Source organism: Erpetoichthys calabaricus, chromosome 16 (assembly GCF_900747795.2).
Source record: "Erpetoichthys calabaricus chromosome 16, fErpCal1.3, whole genome shotgun sequence".
In the NCBI taxonomy this organism is placed as follows: Eukaryota; Metazoa; Chordata; class Cladistia; order Polypteriformes; family Polypteridae; genus Erpetoichthys; species Erpetoichthys calabaricus.
In genome coordinates this window covers 97,227,834-97,241,604 of record NC_041409.2, presented here as the reverse complement: position 1 = coordinate 97,241,604, position 13,771 = coordinate 97,227,834, and the positions used below count along the sequence as shown (strand labels likewise).

At 44.7% G+C, this 13,771-nt stretch overlaps 1 protein-coding gene across 1 annotated transcript in view; it reads right to left on the bottom strand.

The window, feature by feature from the left end:
• Positions 1-8,954, bottom strand: part of mipol1 (mirror-image polydactyly 1) — a 295,842-nt gene extending 286,888 nt beyond the window's left edge. Inside the window, exon 1 of the mRNA XM_028821473.2 lies at positions 8,676-8,954. Within this exon, the coding sequence (XP_028677306.1) occupies positions 8,676-8,767 (92 nt within the window). The 5' untranslated portion in view covers positions 8,768-8,954. The remainder of the gene's footprint in view (positions 1-8,675) is intronic.
• Between the last annotated feature and the right edge of the window lie 4,817 nt (positions 8,955-13,771).

Here is a 13,771-nt window from a genome sequence, read left to right as displayed (position 1 = left end):
TGGCTTTTTAGAAGCTCAATAAATATATTAATACATATACACCAGAATGGCTAAAAGGATAGAAACATCTGACTTAGCAGTTACAGACGCAGTGAGGCACTATACGGTGTATTGCTGTTGGTATAAAACAGCCACAGTCCTGTCTGTTTCTTGACAAACTTCTAATAATTTGTCAGTTGAAAGTCCTCAGTGTTGGTGTGTCAGAGAGAGGATGTGCAGTATTGTTCATAATGGCACTCGGTTTTGTCTCGATTTTCTCCTCCTCTACTATGTCCATGGTGATCACAGCGTGTCCCATTAACTGAGCCTACCCTTTTTTAATGAGCTTGTTGATCCAGTGGACCTCTCTTGCAGTGATGTGACCAGCCCATCACACCATAATGGCCATTACAGAGTTATAGAAGAGGTGAAGGATGTCACTTCCCCCTTTAAAGGAACGCAGTCTAGCAGGGCAAAAAAAAAAAAAAAGTCTGCTTTCATTTTTTTTGAGACATGCAATACCATTTTCTAAAGTCGCTTAATCAGCAGGGTCGTGGAGGTCTCAAGACTATCCCAGCAAGCATATGGTGCAAGGCAGAAACAATATCTAGGTAGAGTACCAGTCCATCACAAGGTGAACACGCACACACATGCACTCACACACACACACACACACACACACACACATACATACACTAGTGCCAATTCAGTGTTGTCAATTCACCTATCCTGCATGTCTCTGGATTGTGGGAGGAAACTGAATCACCTGGAGGAGACACACACAGACACAGACACTGAGAGAACATGCAAACTCCACACAACGACGACACAGGACACAAACTCTGGTCTCCTTAATGCGACTGTGCCACCACAAATGAGACTTAACTAAAATTTCTGTTAAAAAAAAATTAAAAAAACAAAAACAAAAATCATAATTTCTTATAATAAAAACAACAAAAATTATTTCTATAGCACAATTTCATACATAGAAAGTATCTTAAACCAATGACAAAATGTCTAAGAAATAGTTACAAGGAAAAAAACATTAAATTAGATAAGAATAAAAAATTAACAACAAAAAAAAAATAAATGAACACATACTGTAGATACACCAATCAGCAACAGAATTCAAACCACTACCGGGTGGCGTGAATGCCACTGATGATCTCGTCACAATGGCGCCTGGCATATATGAGGCACAAAGTGAACGGTCAGTTCTTGAAGGTTGTAACGGCTGTCATGGATATGTGGGGGTGTCACTGGCAGTTTGCACCTTTGCCTATCTATTCCTATTAAGGATGGAATGGCTGAATGTTGAAGGCCGGCCAATGGTTTCTGGGCATGGGAGCACCTGGCCAAACAAACTAAGGGGGAGGAGCCAACCATATGGAAATGTGTGGCGGGAAAAAAGTGAAGAGGAGAAGAGAGAAGAGAGCTCAGAGCCAGAGGAGAAGGAGACGCCTCCAAAACAACAAGAGACATCTACTCACCTTGTGGGGGAAAAAAAAAAAAAAAGAGTCCGTGAACCCGGGTTCATTTCTCTAAGAATCATTTTTCCTTTTTTTTTTAATGAACGAGGTGAAGTCATTCAGGAGAGGACCTGACGGGCCAGCATAAGGGGCCGAGTAGCAGTACGTTTCCCAGAACAGGAAGTATGGCCTTCACACACTGTAAACAATCAGGTTTAAGAGTGAATATTTAAAGGACACTGGTTTTCATTTATTTGATTTTTCACATTTGTGTATTAGGGGTATTTGTTGTTCATTGTTTTGTTTTTGCGATTCGTGGGGGGGGTGGAAGCACTACAGCACGGTATTATGTACAGTGGGTGTAGAAAAGAATCCCCCCTTCAAAATATTCCTTTTTTTTTGCTTTACAGCCTTAAATGAAAACACACAAACTAATAATTTTTCCAGCGTTACATACTCAATGCAGTCTCTAACATCCAAGTGAAAGATATCACAGCTACAGTTCAGAAAAATTATTAAAAAAAAATCAAAAACAAGACCTACCGAGATTAATAAAGGATCACCCCCCAATGTCAACGTCATTTTGTTGAACCCCCTTTTGCTTTAATGACAGCCCTGAGTCTGTTGATTCTTCTCTGTCAGCTTTGCACACCTAGGTATTTGTCCCCCACTCTTCTTTACAATTTAACTGTTCACGTTCAGTCACATTGGATGGTGAGCGTTGGTGGTCTGCTATCTTCAGATCTTTCCACAGATTTTCACTGTGATTTAGGTCTGGGCTCTGACTGGCCACACCAGGACATTCACTTTTTTCTCCTTCAGCCACGGTGTGGTCCACTTTGCTGTGTGCTTCGGGTCGTTGTCGTGTTGAAAGGTAGAGGGTAGCAGGTTTTCCTCAAGAATTTGACGGTATTTTGCCTCGTCCATTTTTCCTTCTACCCTAACAAGAGCCCCAGGCCCCCCATGATGGGATGCTGCCCCCTCCATGCTTTACTGTAGATACGGTGTGTTGTGGATGGTGAGCCGCATTGGTGTGCCGTTTGGTGTTGAGGCCAGATAGTTTGATTTTGGTCTCATAGGACCATAAGACCTTTTTTCCACTTGGCATTAGAATCTTCAAGGTGCATTCTGGCAAAGCTCAAACGAGCCTTAATGTGGCCTTTCTTGAGAAGTGCGACCCTCCTGAACAAGCCACAATTGTGGAGCGCTTGTCAAATTGTTGTCACATGCACACCATTAATGACCACTTTTTGCCATCAAATCCTGTAACTCCTTCAAAGTGGCCATTGGCCTCTTGGTAGCCTCTCTGACCAGTTTCTTCCTTGCTTTTCCATCCAGTTTGGACGATCCAGGGAGGATCCTAGTAGTACCAAACACTTCTTTATGATGGACTTTACTGGGCTCCTTGGGATTGATAAAGCCTTTGAGATGTTTGTGTCTCCATCTCGTGCCTTATGTCTGTCCACAACTCTATCCCCGAGATCTTTTGAAAGTGGCCTGCCACCCATAGTCAGTTGTACTACCAAGCAAGGGAATGAATGGACCAGGAACAGCTTCACTAATCACACTCATTACAACTGATTACAGGTGGGAGGAAGCCAGTAACCACAATGGAAATGGTGGGCACTGACACCTGATTGAGTTTAGGAGGGGGGGTCCTTTATTAATGTCAGTATTTCTTGTTTTTGATTATTTATAATTTTTCTGAACTGTAGCTGTGATATCTTTCACTTGTATGTTGTAGATTGCATTGAGTAAGTAACGCTGGAAAAAATATTAGTTTGTGTGTTGTCACTTAAGGCTGTAAAGCAAAAAAAAAAAAAGAGAATACAGTACACCCCCAAAAATCACGGGGGTTATGTTCTTAGAACACCCGCGAATTGTGAAAAACCGCAAATTTTGGATGTGGTTAAAAAAAATGCCTGTTTTTATAGTTTAAACCCCAAATATGCCCACAAACACTTTAACCCTTTGCGGTCGTTAGGCCAGAAAACTGGCCTTAGTAAAAAGTGCGCTATTGGTCGTCAGGCCACCGCTGGTGGCCCTGCAAGTTTCTGACCGATTTGCACTGTCGCCTGGTCGAGAAAAGTGGCCTGTGTTATTCCTACGTGCTTGAAAAAAATAACTGCTGTAATTATTGCCGTTTTTTCAATAATTAATTACGACTAATGTAGCGTGACGTTGAAAATTAAATACGACTGCAAAGGGTCAATATCAAACTCAGCTTAATACATTACCTAAAATAAAGAATGTAAAGGTAAACCCGTCTACTGCACAGTACTGTACCACTACATCTCCCGCAGTGCTAGAATGTAAAATACCGATGTTACCGCTATATGTACTGGAATTCACACAAGTGCGTTTTCATTGCCAGAAGCCTTAGAAGGTGCGGGGCGTTTCGGAGGCATCGTGGGGCTTTAACCCTTAAACTGCCACATACTTGGGGGTTAATGCGTCCCTGGACGCCAAATACTTTTTTGCTGCACTTTTTAAGTAAATGTCACAATTCACAAAGAAAAGTGGAATTTTAATAGAACACATTTCTTTTCATGCAAAGAGCATCACAATTACTGCAACACTAATCATTTTGCACACTTCTAATGAACTGTAAAAACTATTTAAAAAACTACTGGAACAATATGTACAAGGTATAACTGACGCCATGGATGAAATTCAGTAAATCACCGAGCCAAATGTGCCTGAACTGGCTGCACGCAAGCACACAGAGGGAAGCGCTGATGCTGTCAGGCCAGTCTAGTGCAGCGGCTCAATCCCAGGGACAGTGAGGCTGCTGGGTGTCACGCTTGGGTCACGGAATTGCACAGAAACACAGAAGATTGTAAAGAGAGGAACTTTATTGAAACACTTCAAACAAACATGTCTCTTTCAGAAGTAAAACGAGCTCAGTATGCAGTTGGTTCTCGATTAAAAGAATAGGCAAACATCATAGGGGAGCACAATGGGAGCGGGACCCCGAACAGGAGCAGAGGATGTCTGGGGGAGGAGAGAGAAACAAAGCAATCAGCCAAAAAGGACAGGTGCTGTTCAGGCTTTTAAATATGCGTAGCATCACACGAGAAGCATATCACGCGACAGAGCAGCCACAAGTAAGCCCAGCAAGTAAGGAAGCGATGTGAAGGTAGACTATAAGCGTTTTTTAAGAGGTGTTTTTTGAGGAGCGTCCATGTCTTCTAGCGGTGCATTCAGCCCCCTGTTCACAAGGGGCTGGCAATGGTCATGAGCTGGCTGCTCAACGAATGTACGGCACTGACTGATCAGCTCCTGCCTGCTCGCAAATGGCACTGGGAAAAGGCTATAGCCGGTTGAGGCGGTTTAAGGGTTCAGAGGAACAAAACAGGAGACACAAGAACACTCAGCTGGAGATGCATCACAGTCAATCAGCAGCAAGGAGAAATGAATAATGCTGTAGCGGTCCAGTGCCGCTAAGATTCACACCATTGAGAAGACGATGATTTATTTTCATGGTGGAGATTCCAGCCTTGGCCCAACCCGCACGCACTCACAAACGGAGACAAAAACAAAGCAAACCGGTAAATCAAACAGTAAATAAAGAATGTAATGAAATAAATGAAAACGACAATACCACCCCAGTTCCCCTTACGGCGATTACAAACAAAACACACACAGAGTAAATCATGAAAAACGACAACGGATGAAATGTAATAAAGACGGGTTCAGGAGCGCTTCTTTCTTTGCAGGATGGCATTGAATCCACTTACAGTCCTCACGTACACAGGCAGACAATTCAGATGCCAATCACAAAACAATCAAGGACAAATCGAATAAATACAGGTAACCCCACAGAAGGCAGACAGACAGGAACTTGAAACACAAATTACAAAAACTTTTTTTTCCCCCTTTTGGTCACCGGCCCCCTTTTTAAAAGCCGCACTGATCTCCTTTGACCCCAACAGCCCCAGCACCCTCAGCAGAAGACCAATCAGAGCCACTACAGGGACTGTTGGGAGTTGCAGTTTCAGATTCTATTGGCTACTTTCACCATCCCAAGCCACGTTTTCCTCTACAGTCGCTTCCCGTTCTCTCTACAGTGCAGTATTTCCACGATAAAAGCCATAAAAATTGAGAAGGATATTTGTGGTTTTCGCTAACACTTGTTAGTAATTATTATTAGTTAGGCCACGAACTGTGAATCGCGACTTTGCGGGGTTCTACTGTATTTCAAAAGGGGGGTTCTTTTCTACACCCACTGTATGTAGGGGGTTTTGTTTGTTGTCTCCAATGCCTCGTTTTCTGTGACAATAACAATTCTTTTATAACTCCACTTTGCATTCGCTGGTGTGTTTCTGTACTTGTGGTTGTGTTAGCAGGTAAGTATTTTTGTCGCTCGCAGCCCGGATCATTTCATCATTTTTTTTCCTTTTTCTTTCCTGCCGCTCTAGGACGGCAGCACATATTATAATCGTGTCGGCTCGAGGAGCGGTACAAGGTGATGTGCTGGAAGCAGGAAAAAGGGGCAAGCGTAAGGACCTGAGCGACTTTCTCGAGGGCCAAACTTCAATGGCTAGAAGACTGGATCAGTGCATCTCCAAAAAACGGCAGGTCTTGTGGGTTGTTCCCCCACATGCAGCGGTTAGTGCCCACCAAAAGTCTTCTTCCTCTTCTTTTGGCTGCTCCCGTTAGGGGTCACCACAGCGGATCATCTTCTTCCATATCCTTCCTGTCCTCATCATCCTGCTCTGTCACACCCATCACCTGCATGTCCTCTCTCACCACATCCATAAACCTTCTCTTAGGCCTTCCTCTTCTCGCCTTACCTGTCAGCTCTATCCTTAGCACCCTTCTCCCAATATACCTAGCATCTCTCCTCTGCACATGTCCAAACCAATGCAATCTCGCCTCTCTAAATTTGTCTCCCAAACGTCCAACCTGAGCTGACCCTCTAATGTCCTCATTGCTAATCCTGTCCATCCTCGTCACACCCAATGCAAATCTTAACATCTTTAACTCTGCCACCGTCTCCAACCCATATAACATAGCTGGTCTCACGACCGTCCTGTAGATCTTCCCTTTCACTCTTGCTGATACCAGTCTGTCACAAATCACTCCTGACACTCTTCTCCACCCTGGCTGCACTCTCTTTTTCACCTCTCTAGTGCCCACCAAAAGAGGTCCAAGAAAAAAAAGACAACCAGTGAAACGGCGATGGGGTCATAGGTGCCCAAGTCTCACTGATGCACCTGGGGAGTAAAGGCTAAGCCTGTCTGGTCTAATCCTACAGAAGAGCTACTGGAACACAAAGTACTGAAAATTTTAATGCAGCTTGCTGTGTATGGGGCGACGTACACACAGACTGGTCAGATAATCTCCATGCTGACCTCAGTCCACCACTGTTAAGCGCCTACAATGTGCACACAACCATCAAAACTGGATCAGGGAGCAATGGAAGAAGGTGGCCTGGTCTAATGCAGGGGTGTCAAACTCCGGGCCTGGTGGGCCGCAGTGGCTACAGGTTTTTCATGCTCACCCTTTTCCTAATCAGCGAGCAGTTTTCACTGCTAATTAACTCCTTTTCCATTCATTTTAATAGCCCTGTTTAAGGACTCAGTCCTCGAATTGATTACTTTCTTCAGCAGCCAAACAGAAATGAGATGTGAAACGAGCCAACAGATGACCAGCTAAACTGGGATTTCAAACTCCAACCAATTTCACTCCAAACAGTCTCTTAATGAGAAGCTGATTCTTGCTGTTAATTAAGCCCGTTATTTAATTCAATGGCTTGTTGCTGCTCTCATTCTGCCACCACAGACATTTGCAAATCTGTTGATTTTTCTGTTTTTTCTAATAACATTTTCAAAATGTTTTGGTGACCTGAGAGATCAACCTTACTGAGACCTTCACCTTTATTTATTTTCAGATATTTTGTGATGGGCACAGGTGAGCTGGTCATATGGTGGCTGGTTTGATGTCTCATTACATTGTTTGGCTACTAATTAAGGAAAAAGAGACAATTAAGGGGCCTGAGTAAAGTTAATTAAAACTAAAGCAAAAGAAGTTAATTAGCAGTAAAAACGGCTCACTAATGAAGAAGATGGTTAGAATGAAAACATGCAGCCACTGCGGCCCTCCAGGACTGGAGTTCGACACCTGTGGTCTAATGAATCCCATTTTGTTTTAATTCATGTGCCGGACGGCTGGGTGGGTGCCAGTTCTTTACCTGGGTAAGAGATGGCAGCAGAACGCACTACGGGAAGAAGACATGGGGGTGGTGGCAGTGTGATGCTCTGGGCAACCTTAGGTCCTGCCATTCATGTGGACATTACCTTGACGTGTACCACCTACATAAAAGACTGCAGTGGACCATGTACACCCCTTCCTGGCAAAGGTATTCCCTCATTTAGAAGGGTAAATGTGCCTGGACACCCTTTGTTAGTCGCTCTGGAAGGGTTTGAAGAACGTGCCAAAATGTTTAAGGTGTTTCTTGATTTGTCCTCCAAATTCCCTGTTGGAAAAACACGGCTGATCCAAGGAGACCTCACCTCGCACCCTCCAGGACTTCAGGGATCTGCTGCTAACGTCTTGGTGCAGACACTGCAGAGGTCTTGGGGAGTCTTTGCCTCCATGGGTCAGAATGTATCGGGGACCTCCACGACATTAGATGGGTGGTTTTAGTGTTGTTACCGATTGGTCTATAGAAGTTGCGGAAGGTCGAGTCTTTCCATATTATCCCGTATTGTCTGAAGTGGAGTACGACGAGAAGGTCAGACAACCAGAAAACCATAAAAAATACAAAATAAAAACTCTAAAAAAAGTAGGAATTGTCAAAGTGATTGGAACAAAAAACCAACGCCGCAGCCACAGGGGGACTGAACTTACACCCCTCTGTGACTGTGTGACAATTCAACTGCTGCTGCCAAGAAGTTCAGACAAGCGGCTGCCGACGTGTCCCTCAAACTTGTCAAGCGCTGGTGCCACGGCTGTCACTTAACCCTTTTAACTCAGAAAGACAAACAAAAATGCGACCAGCAGCCGGCGCTCTCCATCCCCAGAACGCCCGCGGGTCAGCGTCACCCACTTCTACACTGAAAGTTCCCAACAAACTACTCAACCGACTTCACCGTGAAGTCCTTCGGCAGAAGTCGCTGTCCGCTGTCCGAAGTCCCCAACCGCGGTACGCTCTCGGGAGGCCCGAGGGGGTCACTACGCTCATACGTGACGGAGAAGCCCGCAAAGACTTGAAACACTTACGTGTCGTCCAGTTGGTCGCGCGGACCGCTCATTCTCTGCTTCACTCTTCGAAGGGCTGCTCTGACTTGCTGAAGTTTGTCGGCGGCATTCATGGACTTTAATCAGGCAGGACGCCGACGCTGAAGCCGCACTCGGCACGCGAACCGCTTCTTTCTTTCTTTCTTTCTTTTTTTTCTCTTTTCTCCAAATAGCAGACAGGCACCGGCGAGCGTCCCCCTCCCCACGGCAACGAGAGCGACTGAGGTCACGACGAGCACTTCCGGGTCGTGGCGACCTGCGAAAAATCTCCCATTTTATAAACGTGAACTCGAGGCTCAGTCTGATCGAGCGCCGGTGAGTGGAAAACAAGTGGACGGACTCGGAGTCGCCTTTGTCATCGGAAATGTTCAAATGGATAAATATACGGAAAGCCGAATTAACATGTAGTGATACTTCAAAATCCTCTTTAAAGATATTTTAAAATGGTGTAGTTGAGCCGTTCCCAAACTCGGTCCTGGGAGGACCTACTGTGGCTGCAGGGTTTTGTTCCAACCAGATGCACAGTTAGTGATAATAACTGATCGAGTTAGCTGGTCTTTTTCTTTCTTCTCATATTAGGCTTTTCAGAAAAGAATTTCCCCCCGGGGTCAAATAAAGTTCTATCTATCCGACTATACTAAAATGAATATATATCAATCTATCTGTTATATAGTGCCTTTCACATCAATCTATCTGACTATAGTAAATGAATATATATCAATCTATCTGTTATATAGTGCCTTTCACATCTATCTATCCGACTATACTAAATGAATATATATCAATCTATCTGTTATATAGTGCCTTTCACATCTATCTATCCGACTATACTAAATGAATATATATCAATCTATCTGTTATATAGTGCCTTTCACATCTATCTATCCGACTATACTAAAATGAATATATATCAATCTATCTGTTATATAGTGCCTTTCACATCTATCTATCTATCCGACTATACTAAAATGGATATATATCAATCTATCTGTTATATAGTGCCTTTCACATCTATCTATCCGACTATACTAAAATGAATATATATCAATCTATCTGTTATATAGTGCCTTTCACATCTATCTATCCGACTATACTAAAATGAATAAATATCAATCTATCTGTTATATAGTGCCTTTCACATCTATCTATCTATCCGACTATATTAAATGAATATATATCAATCTATCTGTTATATAGTGCCTTTCACATCTATCTATCTATCTATCCGACCGACTATACTAAAATGAATATATACAGTGCAGAAAGTATTCCCAGCGCATCACTTTTTCCACATTTTGTTATGTTACAGCCTTATTCCAAAATGGATTCAATTCATTTTTTTCCTCAGAATTCTACACACAACACCCCATAATGACAACGTGAAAAAAGTTTACTTGAGATTTTTGCAAATTTATTAAAAATAAAACAACTGAGAAATCCCATGTCCATAAGTATTCACAGCCTTTGCTCAATACTTTGTCGATGCCCCTTTGGCAGCAATTCCAGCCTCAAGTCTTGTTGAATATGATGCCACAAGCTTGGCACACCTATCCTTGGCCAGTTTGGCCCATTCCTCTTTGCAGCACCTCTCAAGCTCCATCAGGTTGGATGGGAAGCGTCGGTGCACAGCCATTTTAAGATCTCTCCAGAGATGTTCAATCGGATTCAAGTCTGGGCTCTGGCTGGGCCACTCAAGGACATTCACAGAGTTGTCCTGAAGCCACTCCTTTGATATCTTGGCTGTGTGCTTAGGGTCGTTGTCCTGCTGAAAGATGAACCGTCGCCCCAGTCTGAGGTCAAGAGCGCTCTGGAGCAGGTTTTCATCCAGGATGTCTCTGTACATTGCTGCAGTCATCTTTCCCTTTATCCTGACTAGTCTCCCAGTCCCTGCTGCTGAAAAACATCTCCACAGCATGATGCTGCCACCACCATGCTTCACTGTAGGGATGGTATTGGCCTGGTGATGAGCGGTGCCTGGTTTCCTCCAAACGTGACACCTGGCATTCACACCAAAGAGTTCAATTTTTGTCTCATCAGACCAGAGAATTTTCTTTCTCATGGCACTTCAAGGATCTTCTCAATTTCACCAGCATGTGAGAGGAAGCAGAGCTAGAGGACTCCTATGGGGGGGGGGGGGGGGGGCATCCATAACAGGGGCTGAGGTCGCCAAAGTAGTTAAAAAACTCAGAGGTGGCAGGGCCCCTGGGGTGGACGAGGTTCACCCTGGGTTCTTCAAGGCTCTGGATGTTGTGGGGCTGGCCTGGTTGACACGTCTCTGCAACATCGCATGGACATCGGGGGCAGTACTTCTAGATTGGCAAACCGGGGTGGTGGTTCCCCTTTTTAAGAAGGGTGACCGGAGGATGTGCTCCAACTATAGTGGGATCACACTCCTCAGCCTCCCTGGTAAGGTCAATTCAGGGGTGCTGGAGAAGAGAGTTCGGTCGATGGCTGAATCTCGGATTCAAGAGGAACAATGTGGATTCCGTCCCAGCCGTGGAACAGTGGACTAGCTCTACACCCTGGCCAGGATCCTGGAAGGGGCATGGGAGTTTGCCCAACCAGTCCACATGTGTTTTGTGGATTTGGAGAAGGCATTCGACCGTGTCCCTAGAAACATCCTGTGGGGTGTGCTCCAAGAGTATGGGGTACAAGGCTCGTTGTTACGAGTCATCCAGTCCCTGTACAGGAGGAGCAGGAGCTTGGTCTGCATTGCCGGTAGTAAGTCGGACTCGTTTCCTGTTGAGGTTGGACTCCACCAGGGCTGCCCTTTGTCACCGATTCTGTTCATAAGTTTTATGGACAGAATTTCTAGGCGCAGCCAAGGAGTGGAGGGGGTCTTGTTCGGTGACCTCAGAATCTCGTCTCTGCTATTTGTGGATGACGTGGTTCTGTTGGCTTCATCGGACAGTGACCTCCAGATCTCACTGGAGCGGTTCACAGCCAAGTGCGAAGCAACGGGGATGAGAGTCAGCACCTCTAAATCCGAGGCCATGGTTCTCAGCCGGAAAGGGTGGAATGCTCTCTCTGGGTTGGGAACACATTACTGCCTCAAGTGGAGGAGTTCAAGTATCTCGGGGTCTTGTTCACGAGTGAGGGAAGGTTGATAGATGGATCGGTGCTGCATCCACAGTAATGTGGGCTCTGCAACAGTCCGTCGTGGTGAAGACAGAGCTGAGCCAAAAGATGAGGCTGTTGATTTACCAGTCGATCTACGTTCCTACCCTCACCTATGGCCACGAGCTTTCGGTTGTGACCGAAAGTGCAAGATCACGGATACAAGCGGCCGAAATGAGTTTTCTCCGCAGGGTGGCTGGACTTTCCCTTAGAGATAGGGTGAGGAGTTCAGTTATCCGGGAGAGACTCGGAGTAGAGGCGCTGCTCCTCCACATTGAGAGGAGTCAGTTGAGGTGGTTCAGGCATCTGGTTAGGATGCCCCCTGGACGCCTCCCTATAGGGGGGGGGGGGGGGGGGTGTTCTGGGCATGCCCCACTGGGAGAAGGCCACGGGGCAGACCCAGGACACGCTGGAGGGATTATATCTCCCGGCGGGCCTTGGAACGCCTCGGGGTCCCCCCAGAAGAGCTGGAGGAGGTGGCCGGGGAGAGGGAGGTCTGGGCTTCCCTGCTTAGGCTGCTGCCCCCGCGACCCGATCTCGGATAAGCGGTGGATAATGGATGGATGGATGGAATTATCACTTCATACGCGAGGTAACATACAGGTGCTGGTCATAAAATTAGAATATTATGTCAAAGTTGATTTATTTAAGTAATTCCATTCAAAAAGTGAAACTTGTATATTAGATTCATTCATTACACACAGACTGATGTATTTCAAATGTTTATTTCTTTTAACAAATATATTATTTTCGGGTCGAGCGTTCCTTTAAATCGCGCCAGTCCCGGTTTTCGCGTGTCATTCCTGCCTGCGCTTCACACTGAAATCCAGTAGGTGGCGGCAATACACCATTTTAAAAACGAAGACGAGCCACGAGAAGCGGACGCAAAGAACGGCATTGAGACGGACAGACCGAAGAAAAAGGAATCAAAATGAAGTGACATGGTGCAAAATAATAATAATAATTAGGTTCACGTTTTTGATTTGATGGTTTAATTAGCTTAATTTTTTTCCTTCTCTTTATTATTCCGAATTTAGAAAAACGTATCAGTTTTAAATGTACATTCACAGGAAATGTACCCTCGAGTTCTTAAGGAGGTTACCGAGTACAGATATAAACCCTCGACGCATATTTTTCACTGGGGAAATTCTGAAGGAATGGAAAATGGCAGATAGTATTCCATTATATAAAAAGGGTGACCGGGCAGACCCAATCAACTATTGGCCAGTAAGCTTAATGCGCATCACAGGAAAATTATTGGAAGGATTAATAATATTGAGCAACACATGGCAAGGACAGAAGTTCTTAGGAACAGTCATTGTGGGATCAGAAGAGGGAGGTCGTGTTTTACTGACAGGGTGGAATTCAGTGAGCACGCAACTTGACTACAGTTTGCCCGAAGAAGGGGCCTGAGGTGCCTCGAGAGCCTGCATATTGTAATCTGTTCAGTAAGCCAATAAAAGAGGTCGTTTCGCTTCACTTCTTATTGCATCCATAAAGGCTAACACAGTACAACACCCTACTACTATGAGGCAGCAACAAAAGGATACGACCAGAGTGGTGCATACAATAATTTTTATCTTAATTTTCAGAAAGCATTTGATAAGGTGGCACATGACAGGGTGGGCATCGAACTTAAAGAGGTGGGAGTACAGGGTGTAGATGGGTGCAGAATTGGCTCAGATACAAGTAGCAGAGGCTGATGGTGTGAGGAACCTCATTAGATTGGTGACCAGTAGGGGGCAGTGCTATGGCTGCTGCTATTTTTATTTTATATACAGTAGTGCTCAAAAATTTTAAAGGAACACTTTGAAAACACATCAGATCTCAATGCTGGCTCTCTCTGCTGATATGGACTGGTAATAATAATAATAATAATTCATTACATTTATATAATATGTTAGGAACAAAAGGATGGCACATCGTTTGAGGGAAATGAAAATGATCAACCTACAGAGGGC